The sequence below is a fragment of the Callorhinchus milii genome, unplaced genomic scaffold, assembly GCF_018977255.1.
Source record: "Callorhinchus milii isolate IMCB2004 unplaced genomic scaffold, IMCB_Cmil_1.0 Scaffold1, whole genome shotgun sequence".
Classification (NCBI taxonomy): Eukaryota; Metazoa; Chordata; class Chondrichthyes; order Chimaeriformes; family Callorhinchidae; genus Callorhinchus; species Callorhinchus milii.
In genome coordinates, this window is record NW_024704742.1 from 102863741 (window position 1) to 102888225 (window position 24485).

Consider the following 24485-nt stretch of genomic DNA (forward strand, 5'->3'; position numbering starts at 1 on the left):
TCATTCCTGGTACCATCCTGGTAAATCTCCTTTGCATCCTCTCCAATGCCTTGACATCCTTCCTAAAGTGTGGTGCCCAGAACTGAACACAGTACTCTAGCTGAGGCCTAACCAATGTTTTATAAAGCTTCATCATAACTTCCTGACTTTTGTATTCTATGCCTCTATTTATAAATCCTTGTATCCCGTATGCTTTTTTTTTTTAAAAAACAACTTTATCTACCTGTCCGGCCACCTTCAAATATTTACTTATATGAACCCCCAGGTCTCTCTGTTCCTTCACCCCCTTTAAGATTGTACCATCAGCTTATATTGCCTCTCCTCATTCTTCCTCCCAAAAAGTATCACTTCACATTTCTCCACATTAAACTTCATCTGCCACGTGTCTGCCCATTTCACCAGTCTGTCTATGTCCCCTTGCAGTCTGCTACTATCCTCCTCACTGTCTACTCCTATTCCAAGCTTAGTATTTGCAAAGTTGGGTATAGGGAGTACAATTTCCAAGTCCAGGTTATTTATATAGATCAAAAACAGCAGTGGTCCCAATATTAATCCCAGGGGGATACCACTGCACACTTCCCTCCAGTCAAAAAAACAACCGTTCACCACCACTCTCTGCTTTCTGTCTTCCAGTTCTTTTCTGTATCCATGCTGCCACTGTCCCTTTAATACCGTGAGCTTCTATTTTGCTGACAAGTCTTATGTGGCACTTTATCAAACGCCTTTTGAAAATCCATATAAACTACATCAATTGCACTACTTTCATCCACCCTCTCCGTTATTTCACCAAAAAAAACTCTTATCAGGTTTGTTAGCCATGATTTGCCTTTAACAAATCTGTATTGGCTGTCCTTTATTAACCCATATTTTTCTATTTTTCTCCCAAATTATAGTCTCTGGAAGTTTCCCCATTACTGACGTTAAACTGATTGGCCTGTAGTTCCTGGGTTATCCTTTTGGCCCTTTTTGTACAGGGGAGTAACATTTGCAACCCTCCAGTCCTTTGGCATTACCCCGGTGTCCAAGGAGGATTGTAACATTGTGGCCAGAATCTCCCTCAGTAACCCAGGAAGCATCCTGTCCAGACTGGGTGACTTATCTACCTTGAGCAATGACAACCTTTTTAGTACCTCATCTCGGTTTATTCCCAACCAATTTCTCTTCCCTCTCCAATACTGTGGCATTGGCTGCATCCTCTTCTTTTGTGAAGATAGATGCAAAGTACTCATTCAGTACGTCAGCCATGCCCTCTGCCTCTACAAGAAGATTTCCTCTTTAGTCCGTAATTGGACCCTACCTTAGTGTTCCCTTTTATGTTACCTGCTAATCTTTTCAACAAGACCGAGGCTCTCCTGATTGGCTCCCGTCAGTGCCTCCTCACCTCAGGCGCTGACAGCATCACCATCCATGGTTGCACACTGAGCCAGTCTGGAACCTTGGTGTCTTGTTTGACCCTCAACTATCCTTTCTACCCCACATTTGACCGTGACCCGCTCTGCCTTCCTCCACCTCCGCAACGTCGCCCAGCTCCGCCTCTGTCTCACTCCACCAAAACCCTCATACATGTTTTCATTACATCCAGGCTTGACTATGCAAACTCTCTGCTTGTTGGTCTCCCCAACTCCTCCCTCCATAGGCTGCAGATCATCAAGAACTCTGCAGCTCGTTTACTCTCCCACACCAGGCTCCATGACCCTATGACCCCCATCCTCGCCCAACTCCACTGGCTTCCCATCACACAGAGGATACAGTTCAAGATCCTGGTCCTCACCTTGAAAGCCCTCCACGGTCTTGCTCCCCACTACCTCTCCGATCTCCTAACCCAATACCACCCTAATCGCACTCTCTGCTCTCAGGCTCTGGCCTGCTTCACAGCCCCCGCCTTGCTTGCCCCACTATCGATGGGCGGGCCTTCCGCCACTCTGCACCCACCCTCTGGAACTCCAGCCCTCAGTCCCTCCGTCTCGCCCCCTCTCTCACCACCTTCAAGATCCACCTGAAGACCCTCCTCGTCGACCGTGCCTTCGATCTCCCTGCTTTCCCCACTGCCTCCCCACCCCGACCCTCAGCTCGGGTCCATAACTCTGACTGTCCAGCGTCTTGGGACGTCTTCCCGACATGAAAGGCGCTATACAAATGTAATTTTGTCGTTGTTTTTCTCATATAATCTCTTTGCCTCTTTTATTTCCTTTTTCAGTTCTCCTCTGTACTTTCTATATTCTGTTTAATTATCTTCTGTATTTTGGACCTGACATTTCCTTTTTCTGCTTTATTTTAGTTCCAATTTCCTTAGTCACCCAGGGAGGTTTAGATGCCATACCTTTGTGGGAATGTATTTTTTCTGTCCCCGAATTATCTGCTCCTTGAAGGCTTCCCATTACTCGTTAGCTGTTTTACCCGCCAATCCTTCTTTCCAGTCCATTTTGGCTAGTTCCCTTTTTAACTCACTGAAATTAACCCTCTTCCAGTTGAGTATCTTCACCTTTGATTACCCCTTGTCCCTTTCCATAAGTACTCTAAACCTGTTATGTTGTGTTCACTGTTGTCCAGATGCTTTCCTACTGAAACCTGCTCCACTTGCCCCACTTCATTCCCCAGGACTAGATCCAGCACTGCTTCCTTCCTCGTTGGGCTGGAAACAATATGATCCAGAAAGTTATCCTGCACACATTTCAGGAATCCTTCCCCTCCTTGCCCTTTATACTGTTATTTTGCCGGTCTATGTGAGGATAATTGAAGTCCAACATTACCACTACTCTATTGGTTTTGCATCTTTTTGAAATCTGCTTGGCAGATCTGCTTGTCTATCTCCTTCCCACTATTTGGTGGGGGTCTATAGTATACACCTAACAAAGTAACAGCCCCTTTTTTACTCCATAGCTCCAACCAAATAGATTCTGGTTTTGGACCCTCTAGCACATTGTCCCTTTCCAGGGCCATAACCATGTCTTTAATCAATATTGCCAGCCCCCAGCCCCCCCACCACCTCCTTTTTTTTCCTTCCCTATCCCTCCTGAATACATTGTAGCCAGGAATATTCAGCTCCCATTCCTGCTTTGTTTGAGCCAGGTCTCAGTTATTGCCACTATATCATAGCCCCATGTAGCAACTTGAGCCTGCAGCTCACCAATCTTATTTGTCACACTCTGCATTTACGCACATGCACTCCAAGACCGAATGAGTCTGCACTGCATTTCTCCCTCGTCTAATTCCTTCTTTTCCTGGATTATTTCTGATTACATTGCTATTCATCTCTCCCAGCCCTCTATGTAACTTGATATCAGCCTAGCCAGCCTGGCTTATTGGTTGACCGGTCACCGGGGGCAGGTTAAACTCCAGCAGTACCATAAAGTATTTTGGGTCCTGAAGCCTTGGCTCTTGCCAACCTGAGCCTAATAATAATAATCCTTGCATTTGATATAACGCTGTTTCACGTCTTCTCAACGTCTCAAAGCGCTTCACAGAAAATACTGTAAAGTGAATTGATTGTATATTTGTGGGCGAAATGCGGCAGCCAATTGCACACAGCAATGTCCCACAAACAGTCATGGATTGAAAATGAGATAAAAATGTTAAAAAAATAATACTCTGGAATCAGGCGAGCAGGATCTTCCCTCTGGGAAGAGAGTGCACATTCCATTCCAAATACAGGGATTTCTATTTGCAAGTGACATAGAACACGGTTTGGTTTGGATATTCTTAAGCTCATTGACAAGTTCCCACATGTGTCAGACACCTGGCTAACCAAAAAACACAAAAAGGTAATTCCTCTGTAAAACCAGGTGTCTGTTTTCTCAGTAAATCCCTCTCTTCTGGACAGTTAACTCCACTCTAACCATGATCATTTCCTATCCATATGGTACTCTCAATAATGCAACCCACAGGATGAGTCCACTTCCAAATGTACGTGGATGACAACCAACTCTACTGTCCTGCCTTCATCCTTGACAACCGCTGTCCTGACAGGCATCAAGTCATGTGTGAGCCTTAAACCCTCTTTCAACTGAATGTGAAACCTTTCTGCTTTGGTTCACCATTGGCTCTGCCTCTAGCAATCTCCCAGAGGTCAAAAAAATTCCTCATGTCGTAAAGCAGTCTTCTTGCCATCATTCTCTGAAGCAAATTTTGCTCAGAAAGTCTCAGTGGCCAACGACAAAAGATACATATTAACAAGGGAAAATTAAATATCAAAAGCTTCTCAAAGGAAGATGAAAATAAAAAGTTTCCAGTCTGTATACAGTACGAACACTGAACACTTGGAAGTACATTCATGTTTTAACACGTTGACCGAATTTGGAGCGAACGTGTAAATCACTGAGCTTTTCTCACAGTTTTGAGAGATTCTGCAAACTCCCCACCGAGTAACACGCTCCCACAGCTGTTTATACTACAACTTCAATTTTATAGACCTTGAAATAGTCTTCCAATGTGACAGGAAACCTCACAGTTTCCAACATTCCAATACAAATAAACTGGACTTCATCCTAAAACCATACCAACAGTCAGAAACCTAAAAAGGAGACATGTTCAACATCAATAACGAAAAAGGAAAATGTGTTAAGTTACAAAATAAACACTTTATACAACAAGGGAAACAGGTACAGCAGAGTCGTGATAAATAGAAAGAAGCTATTTCACTGGATGGTGAGGTCAGTAACTACAGGTGTAAATTTAAAACTCATCATTACAAAAATAAAGGGAGAGGTTAGATTTTTTTTGTTAAGACATGGAACACTATACCAAAGATAGTGGTTGATACGTAATTGCTGAGAGCTTTTAAAAAGGAATTAGGCAAAATAAATTTATAAAAGAATATGGGAAAAGGTCAGGGGAGTGAGACTAAATGGATAACATTCACAGGCACAATGGGTTGAATGACCTCCTTTCAGTGGCCTCCTTTCTTAAAAACAAACAGCGGTAAAAGCATCTGGTTTGAGATGCATTCGAAACACAAGATGGAGACTCGCAAGCTTGACAAGCGTAACAAAAAGAAAATGTTGCAAAATGGTTTACATTACAGAATAAAAAAAATTCGCCCAATATCTTGCACGAATCTTGGAGGTGATTGACATACAACATTCTTGGTGCCGGTTTAATAAATTTTTAAACAGAAAGTTTTGAGTCCCAAATTCTTGGTACGTTTGAGAAATGGGATGCACTTAACTGCGAGCAGCAAATGAAACTAAAGCAAAGTGTATCAGACAAATAAGCTCTCTTCCACTGATCGCCAACACACACATTCATCGTGAATCAACATCATCAATAGTTATTACCTTGTCTACGTGGAAAATTAAATCCAGCTCACACACGTTCTCAAAGCATTTGTCTAATGTTTCCACAAACACCTGTTAAGAAAAATCAGAAAGAAAAAGATAAGTTTTAAAAATAGTTTGAATCCTATTGGATGGAGTGCACAAAAAACATAAAATCCGTCGGCAACACAGACCATAGTCTGAAAGCACTTTCCTTTTAAGAGGGTCATTCTTTGTGAGAGTGATGAACATGTGTGAACAACAGTGCTAGAAAACTTTCATTTGAGAGACTCTGAAGCCACTGTCTAATGAGGCAATGTGAAGCTAATGTGCGGGAACTACCACTGATTTTGCTTTAATGAAAAAACAATTTTTTTTCAATTCCCAATAGTTGTTGGGAAGTGGTTGTTCATAAACTTCTGACTAAATTACTAAATTAAACGTTAAGATAACAGAGGAGGGAGGGAGGGAGGGCAGGAAAGAAGCAAGTTCCGATCCAAGGGCAACACATTTACACAAACTCTTGGGGATGAGCATATTCTGACAGATGATGTGTAATACGCAAACGTCTGAGAATAAACAGATTTATCCAAGAAACACAGAAACACAATAATAATAATCCTTGGATTTGATAGAGCACCTTATTAGGTTCGACCCCCAATTATCCTTCCTCCCCCACATCCGGTCCCTCACCAGCACCGCTTTCTTCCACCTCCAACGCATTGCCCGTCTCCACCAATACCTCTCTCCGAAAGCCGCTGAAATCCTGGCCCCTGCCTTTGTCACCTCTCAGCTGGACTACTCTCATGCCCTCCTCGCCGGCCTCCCATCCACAAAATCCAGATTATTCAAAACTCTGCCGCCCGCATTCTCACCCGCACCAAACTCCACTCCCTGATTACCCCAGTCCTTGCCAGACTGCACTGGCTGCCTGTCCCAGAGAGGATCGATTTCAAGATCCTCACCCTTGCCTTCAAATCCCTCCACTCCTCTGCACCGCCCTATCTCTCTGACCTCCTCTCTCCTCACAACAGTGACTATTGCCTTCGTTCCTCTGGGTCTGGCCTCCTCCTTGTCCCCCGGGTCCTCTGCTCCACCCTCGGCGGCCGTGCCTTCAGTCTCTATGCCCCGAGGCTCTGGAACTCCCTTCCTCACTCCCTTTGCCTCACCTCCTCTCTTCCTATTTTCAGGTCTCTGCTAAGACCTTTCTTTTTGACCGTGCCTTTGATCACCTTCCTCCCCCTCCTCTGGCTTGGCCCTGGGATCCGTTACTGTGAAATGCTCTGTGACTCCATTCGGCGTGGAGGGTGCTATATAAATCCAAGTTGTTGTTGTTATCACGTCTTCAAGATGTTTCAAAGCACATCACAGAATATACTGCAAAGTGAATTCACTGTATATTTGGTGGGCGAAATAGAAACAGGAGTAGGCCATTCAGCCCTTCAAGCCTGTTCCACCATTCTATAAGATGATGGCTGACCGGTACTTCAACTCCAATTAGCCGCCCTTGCCCCATATCCCTTGATACCCTGACCTAAAAAATATCTATTCACCTCAGTCTTGAAAATGCAAATGGATCCAGAATCCACAACCTTTTAGGGGAAGAGAGTTCCAGATTTCCACTACTCTTTGGGTGAAAAACTGCTTCCTGATTTCACCTCTAAATTGCCTAGCTCTAATTTTAAGATTATGCCCAATTGTTCTGGATTCCCCCACCAGAGGAAACAATTTATCTGTTTCCATCCTATCCACAAAGCAAAGGTTTTAGTTTAGTTGGGACACAGCAAAAATAAACAGCACTAGGACACCTGCATTATAATCTGCATTAATTAGACAAAAATAGAGTGGAAATTCTGCGTCTATTTAAAAAAAGACTTTCATTTCTTGAAATTATTTAACTTTGTTAAAATTTGTTTGAACTTTTAATTGTTCTAATTAAAACACTGACTATGTTTTATGAAGAGGGCAGTTAGTCAAGGGAAAATACCTTTCTGTTTGTTTATTCCAAAACTCTCCAGGCCAGACTCCCCAATTCCTCCTTACACAAATTGCAAACCACCCAGAACTCTGCAGCCCATGTCCTCTTCCGCTCCAGGCACCATGAGCCCATCACCCCATCCTCGCTCAGCTCCAATGGCTACCCATCCCCCATTGGATTGAATTTAAGAGTCCGCACTTTCAAATCCTTCCATGGCCTCACCCCACCCTACCTCTGTGACCTCTTACAACTCTACCAACCCAGTCGCTTCCTTTGCTCAGCAAATACTGGCCTACTTCATTCCCCCTGCCCTAACCACACCACCATTGGTGGGTGAACTTTCAGCCATTCTGTCCCCACTCTCTGGAATCGCATCCAGGTCCTTCCCACTCATTCCCTCCCTTTCCACATTCAAAGCCTGCCTCAACACAAATCTCTTTGACAACAATTGCAGTCACTTTTCCTCTCCCCTCCCTCTTCGGCCCACACCCACCAGCTCGAGTGCCCAGCCCGCAGTGTGAAGCTCTTTTGAGACATCCTCCCAATGTGAAAAGTGCTACAGCATATAAATGTAAATTTTATTGTAAGTGGTTGAGAAAGTCCTGAAGGAGGTTTCCAGCTCTTACAGCACCCTCTGCTGGTCTCACACTCATAATCCACGGCAGACTGGAAATCTTAAAGACCAGCGTTATGAAGCTCACTGTATTGCGTTGAAAACATTTTTACATTACTGGCAGAGCTTTTGTTGTGCAAGATACTCTGCAGAGGCTGTCAGTAAGGTCACAGACGCATGCATTCATAGTGCTGGTCTAACCAGCATGATACTAACGCTGCAAGATGTATCATCCAACAGCTCAAGATGATGACCTGATGTTAATGTACTATCATTCGAATTCCCGACGAAAATCATACATGATGAACTTTCAGTTCCAATTCCACGGCCACAGCCAGCCTGCTCTCAGCAATCACACTGAGGCTCCTCTGCTAGATTCCTCACTGGTACCATGAGGACTCTGGCAACATGTGTGTTCTGTACAAAACACATAGGTAGTGGCGCATCAAGGAGTGAAGACAACATTTTTCATCTCGAGAGTGAAGCCTGGCCTGCACTCACACACAAAAGATTCAAAAAAGGCCATTACAGGGTCTTAAACTCAGAAGGTGATGGGTGAATAGACATTTTAGACTTTACTTCATGAAGTCAACCTCCTGCCTGCCCATTAGAGGACATCACTGCTGCTCATACCACTGCCCGTAAGAAGAGTGTGGCTAAGACTGCCATTCTTTAAAAATACACTAAAAAATTCAGAAATTTACATGAAAAGGGATGGGATGCCTTTCAAACTTGCAATATAATTGCTGCAAGTTTTACAGAACCTTAGAGATGGTGCAGCTGTCTTGTATTACCAATTACACTGTTCTGTGCCAGGTCATGTTTCCATTAATCTGAAAGATACTGGAAACTCATCAGTACAATCAATCACTGGTAAGTTTCACAGCGCATGTATAGCTCAGACACCCTCCCTCCCACCACTATCTGCCAAGGCATTACCACATCTCATTAATGAGCCAGGCAAGTTGGTCAACAATTAAAGCTTTGGATTATTGCTGACAGTTCTGATTTAGGCAGTAAAATCCTAAGGTAAATCTGCCTATCTACCCAAAAAAGGATATGTTTAGACCTGGTACTCATTTTATCAACCTCCAAAGGGCAACGTGCTGAATGGATTTTATCAGGATTCAAACCCAAATTCATCTGGTTCCTTTCCTGTGCTTAGTCCAGGAATATAAAGCAATGAAACAGGAACAATCCTTTTTTGCACTTCCACATATTGCATGAATTACTTGATTCAAGAATGGCCTATGAAGCAAACCATGATATTTCCTTCAATTTCTAGATTTACTCTTTAAAAATGTATGGATTGCCTGGGTGATCTCATTAACTAGGAAATATTTAAGTTGCTAAGTAACTAGAAGTTACAATACAACAATACAATTGCCGAAATAATTTATAAGTCTCACAAACCATTATCAGGTTACATTCACATCATTTGCTACTCTGGAAATGAGAATATTTAAAGACAAGCAAAAACCCAGGCCACACTGACTGTAATTACTACATTCACTTACCACATCGGGCAACTGTGCCGCTTGTTTTGTTTTTCCAGCAACTAGAACTCTTTATCCACTAGCACAAAGTAAAACTTCTCAACATCAATCACTCCCAGATAGGCCATGCTCCCTAGCCCACTTATAGTAAACTCCCATTCCAACTCAGTCGTGGCTTGGCTCCCATTCCCTAACACAGTCAACAGAAATTCATTGCATGCATCGACCAATAACAATAACAAATTACATTTGTATAGCGCCTTTCACGTCAGGAGGCGGTCTCAATGGACCCTGGGACCAATAATATTGAGAGAAATACAACAGATCCTAAACATAAGACACAGAGAGAACACCAGTAAGATGCTCAGCACTTTAAGCAACAAGTGCTGGCTCAGATTGGTGACTGCGGGGGTACGGTCAGCAGGCTCTTCATCCAAGCCACACCGTGTCGAGTACTACATCCACAACTCTCTCATTGCAGCATCATGTGAAAGCAGCGAAAATCAGAATTCTTCAGAATTTCACTCTCCATAAACATTTTAAATCAAAACAAAGAAACACAGTGCAAAATCCTCCCCAGAGACAAAATGCTTACGTAAGTCCCAGTGGTTTTAAGATTTAAAATTATCTGTTGATGACACAACAAGCCAAGCACAAATTAAATGTGCTTTTTGTAAGCATTTCAAGCTCCAGGCTTTGAGAGCCTCAAAGAGAATCCTTCCCTAAGTAATCGAGACCCACCAAGACTCCTGAACCAATTTTAGCTTTACAAACCCTGAGACCAACAGAGCAAAGCATATTGGATAGATTATTCCACAGTTGCTCACTGTGATTCAGGAGTGTGTGGAGTCAACAACAAGAGCAAAAAAAATAACATTATGCAAAATACTGCAGATGCTGGAAGGAACACTCAGCAGGTCAAGCAGCATCTATAGAGAAAGGAAAGTAAGTCAATGTTTTGGGAGGACCACTCAGCAGGACAGGCAGCATCTCCCTCCCAACATGCCTCAGCTCTGACGAAGCGTTGTGGACCCGAAATGTTGACTCACATTCCTTTCTCCATAGATGCTGCCTGACCTTCTGAGTGTTCCCAGCGACTTCTGTTTTTGTTAACAAAATTACATTGGTATAGCGCCTTTCACGTCGGGAGGACGCCCCAAGGCGCTGGACAGTCAGTATTTCGGACCCGAGCTGTGGGCCGGGATTGGGGAGGGCGGGGGGGAAGCAGGATGATCGAAAGCACAATTGAAGAGGAGGGTCTTGAGATGGGTTCTGAAGGAGGCAAGAGAGGGGGCGAGGCGGAGGGACTGTAGGATGGAGCTCCAGAGGGTGGGAGTAGAGCGGCAGAAAGATAACAGACTGCAGAATTCTGGATGATCTGCAGCCTATGGAGGGAGGAGTTGGGGAGGCCGACAAGCAGGGAGTTTGCATAGTCAAGCCTGGGTGTAATGAAAACGTGTATGAGGGTTTCAGTAGCCTGCGTTGTGAGACAGTGGTGGAGTGGGCAATGTTGCGGAGGTGGGGGAAGGCAGAGCGGGTCATAGCAAGGATGTGGGGTAGAAAGGATAGCTGAGGGTCAAACAAGACCCCAAGGTTCCAGACTGGCTTAGTAAGGTGGAGTGTGCAGCCCTGGACGGTGATGCTGTCAGACCCGAGGTGTGGAGGCGCTGACGACAGCCAATCAGGGGAGCCTCAGTCTTTTTGACATTCAACTGAAGAAAACTAGCTCTCAACCCAGGACTTGATGTATGACAGACATACAGTGGTCCTGGAGTCGAGGGTGGAGGCAGAGAGGTACAGTTGGGTGTCATCCGCATACATGTGGAAGTTGACCCCAAGAGGGAACATATAGATATTGAAGAGGAGGGGACCAAGGACAGAGCCCTGAGGAACGCCACACGAGACCGTGCGGGGGCGAGAGGAGAAACCGTTTGTGGAGATAAAGTAGTGGCGGTGTGAAAGGTATGATCTGAACCATTCAAAGACAGAACTATGAAGGTTGAGGTGAGAGGAGGCGGTGGATGAGCATAGAGTGGTCGATGGTGTCGAAGGCAGCAGAGGGGTCAAGGAGGACGAGGAGGCAGAGGGAGCCCTGGTCACAGATGGACAGAATGTCATTTGTCACTTTGACCAGGGACTATTTCTGTGCTGTGGGTGGCACAGAAACCTGATTAGATGGGTTGGTGAAGGGAGTGGCGGGAGAGGAAGGAGGGAAGCTAGGAGGCAATGACTCATTCCAGGACCTTGGAGAGGAAAGAGAGGTTTTAAATGGGGCGGTAGTTTGAGAGGAGGAATGGGTCTCAGGTTTTTTTTAAGGATAGAAGTGATGATGGCTGTTTTTAAAGAGATGGGAACGGTACCAGCGGACAAGGAATCGTGTATTTTTCTCAAGACAATTGTTGTAAAAAAAAGAAACAGACGAATACATAACTTGCAAGAATGCAGAATTCCATTCACACAAGTGCTATGAAAAGAACATGATTAAAACTTCCAGTGCAATGGTGTACATCTGTCTGCACCACTGCATTTATTTCAACGATAGAAAGGCCTATTTCTGTGACAGTAGAGGTGGGGTGGAATTTTCTGAAAATAAAATCCATTACCATCAGAGTCAAGTTAAAAAGAAACTCCTAAGGGCAGTGATAACCCTTTAATCCAATTATTTATGGAACTTTTCCGATGTAGGGATAGAACTCAGTCCAAAATTCAGTTAGAATTATTTCATGTTTGCAAGTAGCATCCTACTTTGTTGAGGTTTGGGAATGCGCTTGCGACAGAAACCAGTTTAACAGAACAGAAACATTTTTGTGTCTTTCACAATAAATGTCGTAATGGCATACTGTTTAATTGGATTATTGCTATGAGACATGTGGCATAGCCAAGGATTATTTCAATGCAAACAGTAAGCACCGAACTGGCTGAAACCTGTATCAAAGTGGTAGAATATCAATTGAACAGTGGTGTAAATAAAAAAGGGAGATTTACAATTATGAATTGCTCTGGGTAAGATAAAGGAACTATAGTACTATGAGTAGCTGACGTAGTAGTGCAAGTCAATCAGGAATTCAACCCCATCCCGCAAAAAAAGGAAAATATAACTGTCCCAATTCTGCAATTGTAATATTGTGCCTCACAAAACAGAAGTGACTGAACTGAGAGTGGAATGCAAAATAATTCTTATCAACAGGCAAATGACATAGATGCTATTTGCTTGACACTTTACAGGAGCCAATGATCCGGAGCTGAAGGTGATGGTGACTGAGATGTGTGTTATTACCAAAATGCCTGATCAATGCGGTGAGGAGACCACATACCTGAATTAGGTCCAGGATCCCCAGCTCACTTTCTGAAGAATCCACACAGAAGACAAAATACAAAGTTGCATAGTGTCGGTAAATAAGTTTGTTATCAGCCCCTCCAATTAACCTGAAACAAAGAAGATTGCAGAAAACAAAACTGACAACTCATATTAAGAAATCTAAAGTTATCATAGGACTATGTATAGCTAACATACATTTTTTCACAACAATGTAGATCTGATATTGTAGCTGGCACCTCCCCAACACCCCAAAAAACAAGAAATGCAAGTACAGTACAAACAATTATAAGCAACATTCTTCCAATATCTAATCTCAATATCTTACACAGTTGAAATACTCTGCCCTCTAAACCCACAACTTACTCTTGAGTTTGGGATTCCTTCATACATCACAAATACTTTGCAGAAAGACCACACTGAAGGAAGTGTTTACTAACAACGAGCAACACACGCGACATGGATACATTGGACTATTGCAATCTTGCTTCAATAAGCAGCTAATTTCTGTATCTCATGAACGCAAGTGCAAAATGCCTACTTCACAAAAAAAGGCCAATGCATATCTAAAGGCAGAAGCAGCTTAAAACTCCACATACATGAAAATAAAGGCCATGTTTTGCAGGCTCAAGGTTTCTGCCAGACAATTTATATACTGTGCTTTATTAAAGAAAAACACTCCTAAAAGATGGTATCAAATGTCTACATTAAAGGTGCAGGATATCTTACACGAACACTGTACTGTAGCTCAGCACAATGTAACACAATACACAGCCCGTTTCGAATTTCTTCAAGGCGTTGGGCTGTATCGATTTCTCGCTCATATTCTGCAAACATGCTGTTTATCACTAGAATATTTTTAGTTTTGAATGCAGTGCTCAACCACGTATTTGCCAGAGCTCCACATTACTTACAAGCCGCCTTCCAGAAAATTACAGACATTTTCGTCTCTTTTTGACACCAAGTGGAATGTTTCCCTGATGATTTGCTGTTGTGTGTCTTCACTCTGGAAATGAACGGAAAACGGTGTACAATTTGAAAAGCAGTCGTCAACTTATAAAAGCTGAGGTCTCGACATGGGGCACTTACAGCTTATACTACTCAAAGAAAATAGCACAAATAGCAGTAAAGTTTTAAAATAGTTGCAAAGCTATTAAACCATTACTTTAACTGCTTCCTTTCAGATTCTGCCAACTTTATAAGCTTCCCATTTAGACCCTGTCACCATTTCCATTGTGCTCTTGAGACTGTGGCACCATTTTCACGGAAAAGGGAAATAGTTTTTTCGACACGTTGGGCATAAACATAAGGATTATTGTTAGAACTATGCTAGTGCTAGATAAAGACATGCTCAGGCCACACAATATGAATTCTAAATCTCTCCTCCTAGATGTGTTCGAGACAGATAGGCTGTCAGTTTGGCTGTTGTGTTTCGCCCACAAATATACGGTCAATTCACTTTAGAGCATATTCTTTGAGACGTCTAGAAGATGTGAAAAGGGCTATATCAAATGCAAGGATTATTATTATTATTATTTACCTCATGGCTGTATGCAGGACCTCGCTGTGTGCAAATGACTGTCACATTTACCTACACTACAAAACGCATTAATTATTTGCAAAGTAAAACATATTAAAAATCAGGAGAAAAATATTATTAACTGGAGTGTGAGCATCATCCGTCACCACTTCTGTTAACGCGGTCTTAATTCTATCTTTAGAGGGTTGGAGGTACAACAGACTCTGCAAGTTGCACCATCTTATTTCTTAACCAGTCTGGTACAGCTTTGAATAATCACATCTCAATGGCACTAGGCAGATTCCAATGTAGTCAGCGAGCTGCAGATTTATCATAATACATTCCACATTGAGCAGTGCAGGGAAGAGTGGATGGCACATACCTGGAGGTACACCAGATCAGCCAAACGTGTGTGGCCAGGACAAGCTGATTAACGTGAATGATTCCTATCAAACAGCCTGATCGCATACATCAACCTCACAGCAGGAAGTCAATAGAAACTATTACGCAGAATTACATTAAACATTAAAAGCAAGAAATAGACCGTTTGGCCCAACTAATCCATGCTGGTGTTTATATTCCACGTGAGCCTCCAATCCCTTCTTCCACACCCACTGTATTCCCTTCTCTTTCATGAGCGCATCAAGTTTCTTCTTAAGTATGTTAACGGTTTCTGCTTTAAGCACAACTTCCAGCAGTGAGTTTTACATTCTCAGAAGTTCCTCCTAAACTTTCTTTTAGGTCGGTTACTGGCTATCTTATACTGTATTTATACCCCTTTTTGGGATTCACTGACAAGTGGAAACAGACTATTAACAACAACAAAATTACATTTGTATATCACCTTTCACGTCAGAAGGACATCCCAAGGCATTGGACAATCAGTGTTTCGGACCCGAGCTGGGGGTCGGGATCGGGTAGAGTGGAGGGCAAGGGAGGGAAGGAGGGTGATCAAAGGCATGGTCAAAGAGGAGGTTCTTGAAATAGGTCTTGAAGGAAGCAACAGAGGGGGCGAGGTGGAGGCACTGCAGGATGGAGTTATAGAGGGTGGGGGCAGAGTGGCAGAAGGCACACCAATGGTGGGGCGGGTGAGGTGGGGGACGTGGAGCAGGCCAGAGTTCGCTGAGTGGAGGGAGCGGGCAGGTTGGTAGGGATTTAGGAGAGTTGCAGAGGTAGTGGGGAGCAAGGCCATGGAGGGCTTTGAGGGTGAGGACCAGGATCTTGAACTGTATCCTCTGTGTGATGGGAAGCCAGTGGAGTCGGGCGAGGTTGGGGTGATAGGGTCACGGAGCCTGGGGCGGGAGTGGACACGGGCTGTAGAGTTCTGGATGATCTGCAGCCAATGGAGGGAGGAGTTGGGGAGGCTGACAAGCAGAGAGTTTACATAGTTGAGCCTGGGTGTTATTAATGCGTGTATGAGGGTCTCAGCAGCCTGCGGTGTGAGACAGTGGCAGAGCCGGACGATGTTGCAGAGGTGGGGGAAGGCAGAGCGGGTCATGGCACGGATATGAAATAGAAAGGATAGTTGAGGCTCAAACAAACCGCCAAAGTCCAAGACTGGCTTAGTAAGGTGGAGTGTGCATCCGTGGACGGTGATGCTGTCAGTGCCTGAGGAGTGGAGGCGCTGACCGGCGCCAATCAGGACAGCCTCGGTCTTGATGATGTTCAACTGTAGAAAGTTAGCTCTCATCCAGGACTTGATGTCTGACATCTTATATTAAGAAGTTAATATTAAGATTAACATTCTTTCATAAATTTTAAACACCTCTGTCAGGTTTCCTCTCAATCATTTCATTGCCAGAGAGAAAATTCTAATCTGTCCGAAATTCTTGAAAGCTGTATCTACTCTCCCCTAATAATATTTTTGTAACGTGCTTTAGAGTTTTGTCCACCTGTGCTGTTTTTAGTCTTATGAATGTGAATCTCTAGATCCCTTTGTTCCTCTACCCCTCTTATGTTCTTACCAGGGTATAGTTGGCATCTTTATTCTTCCTATCAAAGTGAATCACTTTACATTTCTCCATGTGTTAACCTTCATCTGCCACCTATCTGTCCACTCTGCAAGGCTGTTTATGACTTCCTGCATCTGCTCCATTATTTACCAACTATCCTTCATTGCATTGTGATTACTGGGCAGGCATTAGATTCTGGACTATTGCAACCATGCTTTGTGTTACACTGAAGCCAGTACAATGCTAGTCTATTCCTAGATGGTTTCCGTACAAAATACGGTCAATAATTACTCCAGAGCATATCCTGTGAAAGGCTTTCAACATGAAAGGCGCCATATCAAATGTAAAGACTATTTAGACCACTATCGTGGGTCGATCTCAATTAAGGTTGCATCCTCAGTAGCATCTCACAGCTCCATACAACTTGCATTTATGTAGCAATTCTCATGCAAATGAATGTCTCAAAGCACTTTACAGAATGAGACCAATTAAAATTTGAAGAGAATTTTATACATGGATAGGGGGATTTGTGTACCGCCATCATATTATTATGAACAATATCCCTGTACAAAGGAAAACAGCAGAATCTCTGAAGCCAAAACAGTAAGGTATAGACATCCCAGCGATCCTAAATTTAATTCAGACGCTTAATTATCTTATTTATTTGAGTCCAAATCATTGAAGAGGAAGGATTAAATATGACTGGAGCACCTGTAGTTCGACAAATTGAACTAAACCCTGAAAACATCAATCGCTCCCTCATGTACAAAGGAAAAGTGTAAAACGTTATGAGTGGGGCCAACATCAATGCAGAAATGTGAATTACAGGTGGTCAAGCCCTAACCCTAACATGGCATTACATAGCATGGAAACTCATTACATTTTCTTCCTTCTGTCCTTCAGATGAGACATTAAATCAATGTCCTGTCTGCCTGTCCAGGTGTTCATTAAGATCCCATGGCCAATAAATCCCCCACATATAATTGGTCACTCACTCCATGGCTATTGTGGGACATTGGGTACAAATTAGCTGTCGCATTTCACCCAGAAAATATACACTTTACAGTATATCCTGCGAAGCGCTCAGAGACGTCTGCACGACATAATAAAAGGCTATATCATATGCAAGGATAATTATTACTATTCATTCCTCAAGTAAATGCGCATCTTGCTTGAAGCTGGATAACGGATATCTGCAATTTATACTGTGACTAATCATTGCATGAAGAACTTCTTACATTGCCTTTGGTATTTTTTCATTACATAAACACAATCAAAAACACTCTGAGGTATCGGGTCCCGCAAACCTGTTCCAGCAGCTTTATCGGAAAAATGTGTGACTGTGAATTCTCATGAAAATGCAAAGTAACACTTGGAAATTTACATGACCTGATTTGGAGTACAGAGCACAGCTGCAGGAGCACAGGACACAGCTAGTTATTTCAGTGTAAAGTATCTACTAAATAATTAATGATGGCTTCAGGTGCAAATGCAACTATCTGATCACCTCATCTAAGAAAGACCTACCAGGAGATCTGCAGAGATCTGAAATTAATTGATCAGACAAACTGGTTTTGTTTAAACCTTTCTTTCATGTTAGTAAGCTATCCCTAGCCATAACCCCAAAGGTAGCCATTGGATGGCACGGTCAAATAATTTCCCCTGTAAAAGAGAGATATCAGTATTTTTATGATACATGATCATTGAGTAACAGAAATAAACTACGTATTACTACCAGTCAGGGTTAGGGTAAGATTGGAACTCAACTGCATTTAAAAATGGCCCCGCTTTTCACATGAACTTGAGTGTAGATCACATATTATAAAGTAAGACCTTACAAGTGGTCCAAATTAACTGTGTGCTTGACATTTAAAACAGCTGTCATTGTGAGAAAGCATCCTTTAAATGTCATTTTAAAGAGGGACGAAACACGCCTGAAAATATCAATGATAAATACTAGCACAATATCCACGTAAAAGTAATTAGCTCAAGGTTATCATTGATGTCTGCACAAGTACTTCCATATACTATAGTTAACTAAAAGGAAGAAAAAAAATAAGATTAACTACAGTCTATATTTTAGACAAAGGTGATCAAATTGCTTCAATAAAATAAGCAGCAATATTTTCACTGGTGTGGCCTCAAGTTTGAGAGTGAATGGAACACAGACAATGTCAGTGATGATTCATTTGAAAGTTTTATGATATTGAAGCTGTTGCTAGCTGTTCAAACAACAGATTAACCCTAAAATCAGCAGTATCAAATAGCTATCCCACATTCAGAATCATTCTCCCATCCACAAGACAAGGAGCAGCCACACACACGTAAAAGTCAATTTTACAATTCTATAAGCAACAATTTCTTTATGTTAAATGCAAAATACTGCAGATCCTGGAAATCTGAAACAAAAACAGAGATCGCTGGGAACACTCAGCAGGTCAAGCAGTATCTATAGAGAAGGGAAAGTGGGTCAACATTTCGGGTCCATGAACCTTCGTCAGAACCTAATTCCAGACAGTATTAAGTGAAGCTTAGCAAGTGTCAAGTTTTGGGGACCACAGAGTGCAAGTTCAGGTAATGCTGGTGTTTAACCAGCAAAAAATGCATAGCTTAACATTGAGAGCATTGTCTGGCAAGCTTTCTACTGCTGTCCAGCTAGGACAAGCAGTAGGAAGCTTGCCAGTTAAATGTTCTCTATGCTCTGACAGTATTTATATTGGGAGCAGGGATTCTTCCCACTTGTTACCATCATCGCACCATTGGCGGTCAGGCCTTCTGCCCCCACTCTTTGGAACTCCATCCCATAGTCCCTTCACCTTGCTCCCTCTCTTGTCTCCTTCAAGGCACGACTCAAGACCCTCCTTTTTGACTGTGCCTTCAGCCGCAATGTAATTTTGTTGTTGTTGTTAACCTTCCAAGCGAAAGCCTGAACCCTGCCAGTTGAGCCTTTGGCTTGAAAGATTAACAAGAAACAAGTGGGAAGAATCATTGCTCCCAATATAAAAGCGTCCTAAAATCCACATAGCCACTTGCACTTCTATCGTGCCCTTCACACAAGGGCACTACTGTATACAAAATAAAACATCCTTGCGCAAAGGGCATCAGAGCAGTTAACAGTGGCGGAGCTGGACACTGTACCAGGGAAAGGCAACCATAGGCATGGTCCAAGAGGAAGGTCTTCACATGTGATCTGAAGATGGAAAAGAGGGGGCAAGAGGAGGTTACTGAGGCAGAGTTACAGTCTAGAGGTGCAGTGCTGAAAGCAGAGCCACAGATGGTGCAGTGGATACATTTTTAACTGCAATAATCTGCACCGCTGAAACATTCAATCTTTGAAAAATATAGAACTCAACAGTTTCATTTGAAATGAAGAATCTGGATTTAATTTTAAACAGGAAGTCAATCTGAGAATCACTTTACAGTGAAATTTTTCAATTGCATTATTCTCCCAGATCTCTTCCTGGTCAGACTTGCAGCTTCTCTGTAAGACTGCATTAGGAATCGGAGAGCCGTTTCAATGAAAACTTCAACATAACGTGCAAGAACAGTTTAGGAGGAAAACGCTGCCAATGCTAACCGGTTGTCTCCAAGAAAAAAAAACAACCATCAGGTTTTTTTTTGTATACCCGAACGTCGGCTTAATGTATCCTCTCTCCTTAATCCTTCATACGTGGAAATGGGGCGGTCACAACCGGGGATCAGTGCCTTGGCTTCAACTGTGGAGTGCGCGTGACCTCCGGGTAGAACGCAGCCCGGAGCGCGAGTCCCTCTATTAGAACGCAGCCCGGAGCGCGAGTCCTTCTATTAGAACGCAGCCCGGAGCGCGAGTCCTTCTATTAGAACGCAGCCCGGAGCGCGAGTCCCTCTATTAGAACGCAGCCCGGAGCGCGAGTCCCTCTATTAGAACGCAGCCCGGAGCGCGAGTCCCTCTATTAGAACGCAGCCCGGAGCGCGAGTCCCTCTATTAGAACGCAGCCCGGAGCGCGAGTCCCTCTATTAGAACGCAGCCCGGAGCGCGAGTCCCTCTATTAGAACGCAGCCCGGAGCGCGAGTCCCCAGTCTCTGCATTAGCGCCGACCGCGAGTCAGTGTCGGTGTCGGTTGTCGGTCACTTCACCCACTCGCGCCTCTCATACTCACATAACGCTCGTAGAATTTGGAAAGCCGCGGCTTGCCGTGGTTGTTAAATATCAGAATGGCTTTAATCATAGTGACCGCGCGGGTGTGTTCCCGGAACACCGACTGACAGCGCAACTCGTCCTCGACATGGAATAAAAAAATCACACGGAACTGAGTCCCGAACACACACCGCCGCCCGTTAGCCCCACCGCCCGCCCGCCCCCCGTCACAAGACGCCGGAAACGTCACCCATAGGCAAAGGCGCTCAGGCTGCTGACGGCAAGCGCAGAGGGTCACACACAAGGCGATACGTGTGGCTTCAAAACCGACTGAGTGGGAATCCAGGGAAGTCTACAGCCTCAACACCTTCCCACAGCGGATCCTTTTTTAAAAAAAAAGCAAATGTGCAGCAATTCTGGAATTAATCCAAACCATCACTGGGGAGAAAATCACATGTGCAGCCAAAGTCCCCTCTCTGATGTTTTAATCTTCTGACATCAGAGTTACAGAAACACAACTTGTTCCTTCCCTGATAATAACAGGACGGCCACACGGGGTCCACTCAGCCGCTTTCTGGCTCATCGGACAGTGGTGGAGGCCCTTCTTTCTGTTTCTGGGATTGGAAGTGTTCTTACAATAGAAACATAAATCTTGGGGCCATATCCTTCATCAGTATCTACCAGATTACCAACGCCGTGGTGAAGTCTATCAATAAATAGGGGACGCTTCCTTGATTCCTTATGTTAATAAATGCACCATTCAGGAATGTATACAGATTCCAATTTTTTCTCCCCCCCCACCGCAGCTGGAGTCCAGAACACTGATTATCCAGCGCCTTGGGACGTCCTCCCGACGTGAACAGCGTTACACAAATTTAATTTTGCTGTTGTGGTTGTAAGAACATTGGGATCCACCGGCCAGTTCAAACATTCAGGATATATTCCAATCAATCAAGGGCAACCATTAAGTTGGAAAGTGCAATGGATGAGTCAGGATATTATTTGTCCATAAGAATAGAAAAAAGTTAGAAATCATCTTCAGCAAATAAGATTATCCAGCGAGGATTTGCTTGTGATAAATTATGATAAAGATGTTCAATTATTTCTGTACTTTCACTTAAGGAACAGGGCTCAGAGAACTGAACATTGGAAGCTCTGTTCATCTGATAGAAACTGAAATTGCTGAAATTTACATGACAGAAGCCAGGTTCATTTTGAAAACCCAATACTGGATGGAGTAAAATATAGTTCTCAAACATTTTTACACTGGCATTCTTGCTTCATTTTTGTTGTCTGTAGAAAAGAGTTAAACAGAAGAGTCAGAATTAACATACTTTATTACAGAGCTTTTATTGACAGCTTTGCCTATGTTTGAAATGCCGCCAATACCAGATTTGACACCATATCCAGAATTTTTTCCCTCTTATAATATGCTGGTAAACAACATCTACAAATTTTTGCTACTCTTTTAATCAAGCTAAAATGGAGAGGGTTTTTGGCAGAGGAAAACCTGAAATAATGAGGTTTCTCTCTCTGAAGATTTGCTTTTTATAACCTTTCTTGTCCCCTTTGAGAGCTTATCTGGAATAATAACAACAACAATTACATTTATATAGTGTCTTTCACATTTCAAGGTGCTAGACAGTCAGCGTTTGCACCCAAGCTGGGGGTTAGATTAGAGAGGAGTGGGGTCAAGGGGGAGTCGGGGTGAGAACAATGACTGAAGGCACCGTTAAAGAAGAAGGTCTTGAGATAGTCCTTGAAGGAGACGAGGGAAGGAGCAACAACAACAGCAACAAAGTTACATTTGTAGAGCACCTATCATGACGGGAGGACGTCCCAAAGTGCTGAATAATCAGGTGTCGGGGCCCGAGCATGGGGAGGGGTGGTGTAGGGGTGAGGCAAACCAGAGAGGGGGAGGGAAACCAAAGGCACGATCGAAGAGAAGGGTCTTGAGACCGGCCTTGAAAGAGGCAAGGGAGGAAGCGAGGCGAAGGGACCGTGGGATGGAGTACCAGAGTGTGGGGGCAGAGAGGCTGAAAGCCCGGCCACTGATGGTAGGGTGAGTTGGCAGGGAGACATGGAGCAGACCAGAGCCTGATGAACGAAGGGAGTGGGCAGGTTGGTAGGGAGTCAGCAGGTCAGAGAGATAGGAGGAGGCAAGGTCATGGATGGCCTTAAAGGTGAGGACGAGGATCTTGAACTTGATCCTCTGGGGGATGGGGAGCCAGTGGAGTCGGGCGAGGGTGGGAGTGATTGGGTCGTGGAGCCTGGTGCGTGAGAGTACACGAACTGCAGAGTTTTGCATGATCTGCAGCTTGTGAAGGGAAGAGTTGGGAAGGCGGATGAGGAGGGAGTTCCTGTAATTGAGCCTTGATGTGACAAATGCGTGGGTGAGGGTTTCGGCAGCCTGAGGGGTGAGGCAGTGGCGGAGTCTGGCAATGCCGCGGAGGTGGTTGTAGGCAATGACGGTCATGGCGCGGATGTGGGGGAGAAAGGACAGTTCCAGGCCAAACAAGACACCCAGGTTCCTGACTGAAGGCACCGTCAAAGAGGAAGGTCTTGAGAAGGTCCTTGAAGGAGGCAAGGGAAGGAGCAACAATAACAACAAAATTATATTTGTATAGCGCCTTTCACATTAACAACAACAACAAATTACATTTATAGAGTGCCTTTCATGTCTGGACAGTCAGAGTTTCGGACCTGAACTGGAGGTCAGGATCGGGGAGGGTGAAAGGCAGGGGGGGGAAGCAGGGTGATTGAATGCACAGTCGAAGAGGAGGGTCTTGAGATGTGCTTTGAAGGAGGCAAGGAAGGCGGCAAGCCAGAGGGACTCCAGAATGGAGTTCCAGAGGGTGGGGGCAGAATGGCAGAAGGCCCGCCCGTCAACAGTGGGGCGAACGAGGTGGAGAACATGAAGCAGGCTGGAGCCCGCTGAGCGGAGAAAGCAAGCAGGATTGTAGGGAGTTAGGAGGTTGCAGAGGTAGGGAGGAACAAGACCATGGAGGGCTTTGAAGGTGAGGAACAGAATCTTGAACTTTTTCTTCTGTGTGATGGGAAGCCAGTGGAGTTGGGCGAGGATGGGGGTCATAGGGTCATGGAGCCTGGTGCGGGAGAGTAAACGAGCTGCAGATGATCTGCAGCCTATGGAAGGAGGAATTGGGGAGACCAACAAGCAGGGAGTTTGCATAGTCAAGCCTGGATGTAACGAAAACATGTATGAGATTCTTGAACTGGAGAGCTAGTGGAGCTGGGGTGATAGGCTCTCCGGGCCTGCTGTGGTAGCGGGTACAAGCTTCAGATTTCTGAATAGTTTGCAGCTTGTGGAAGAATTGGAAAGTCCAGTAAGCAGAGAGGCAGTATAGTCAAGCCTGGACATGACAAGGATCTTGGCGACCCGAGGAGAAAGGTAGAGGAAGTGACGGGCAATATTGCAGAGGTCGGGAAAAACTGAACAGGTTTAGGCAGGGGTTTAGAGGACAGTTGAGAGTCGAACAAGACACCAATGTTCTGTACTGGCTTGGTGAAGTGGAGTGTGCATCCATGGTAGAGTGATGCTGTCAGCATCTGAGGTGAACCAAGCAGGAAAGCCTCTGTCTTGTCAACCTTCAGCTCTAGAAAGTTTGCTCTCATTCAGGATTTGATATCTGACATGCAATTGGTCAGGACGGTAGTGGGCCTGAAATTGAGGGTGGAGGAAGAGAAATAGAGTTGGGTGTCATCTGCATACATGTGGAAGTTAACCCTATGCCTGCAGATGACATCACTGAATTGAAGAATGTAAATATTAAAGAGGGGAGTCTGAGGATAAAGCCCTGAGGAATGTCGCATGTGGGGGGTGGGGGGGTACGAGAGTGGAAGCTGATGACAGATACAAAATGGGGACATTGGGAAAGGTAAGAATGAAACCAGGCAAAGGCAGGACTCTGAGGCTGAGAGGAGAGGCATTGGAGAAGAATGGATTGGTCAACAGTATTGAAGGCGGCAGGGAGATGAAGAAGGATGAAGAGGAAGAGAGTCCTTATCACAGATGGAGAGAATGTCATTTGTGACTTTGACCAGGACAGTCTCTGTACTGGGGAACACAGGAGAGGAAAGAGCAAATCAGAGAAGAAAGGACTTGTTCCAATACTTAGGAGAAGAAAGGGAGTTTGGAGATGGGATGGTAGTTGGAGAAAAGGAATGGGTTAAGGGAAAGTTTTTTGAGTATGGGGGTGATGACAGCTGTTTTAAATGGGATGG

The 24485-nt window shown here is 44.2% G+C and overlaps 1 protein-coding gene across 2 annotated transcripts in view; it reads right to left on the reverse strand.

Annotated features, from left to right (window-relative positions):
* Positions 1-20469, reverse strand: part of LOC103181129 (adaptor related protein complex 3 subunit sigma 1) — a 43146-nt gene extending 22677 nt beyond the window's left edge. For both annotated transcript variants that reach the window (XM_007897372.2, XM_007897373.2), the window contains exons 1-4: positions 20266-20469; positions 13570-13661; positions 12654-12765; positions 5274-5345 (exon numbers count right to left, since the gene is read on the reverse strand). In XM_007897372.2, the coding sequence (XP_007895563.1) occupies positions 5274-5345; positions 12654-12765; positions 13570-13661; positions 20266-20334 (345 nt within the window). In that variant the 5' untranslated portion in view covers positions 20335-20469. The remainder of the gene's footprint in view (positions 1-5273; positions 5346-12653; positions 12766-13569; positions 13662-20265) is intronic.
* Positions 20470-24485: the final 4016 nt, after the last annotated feature.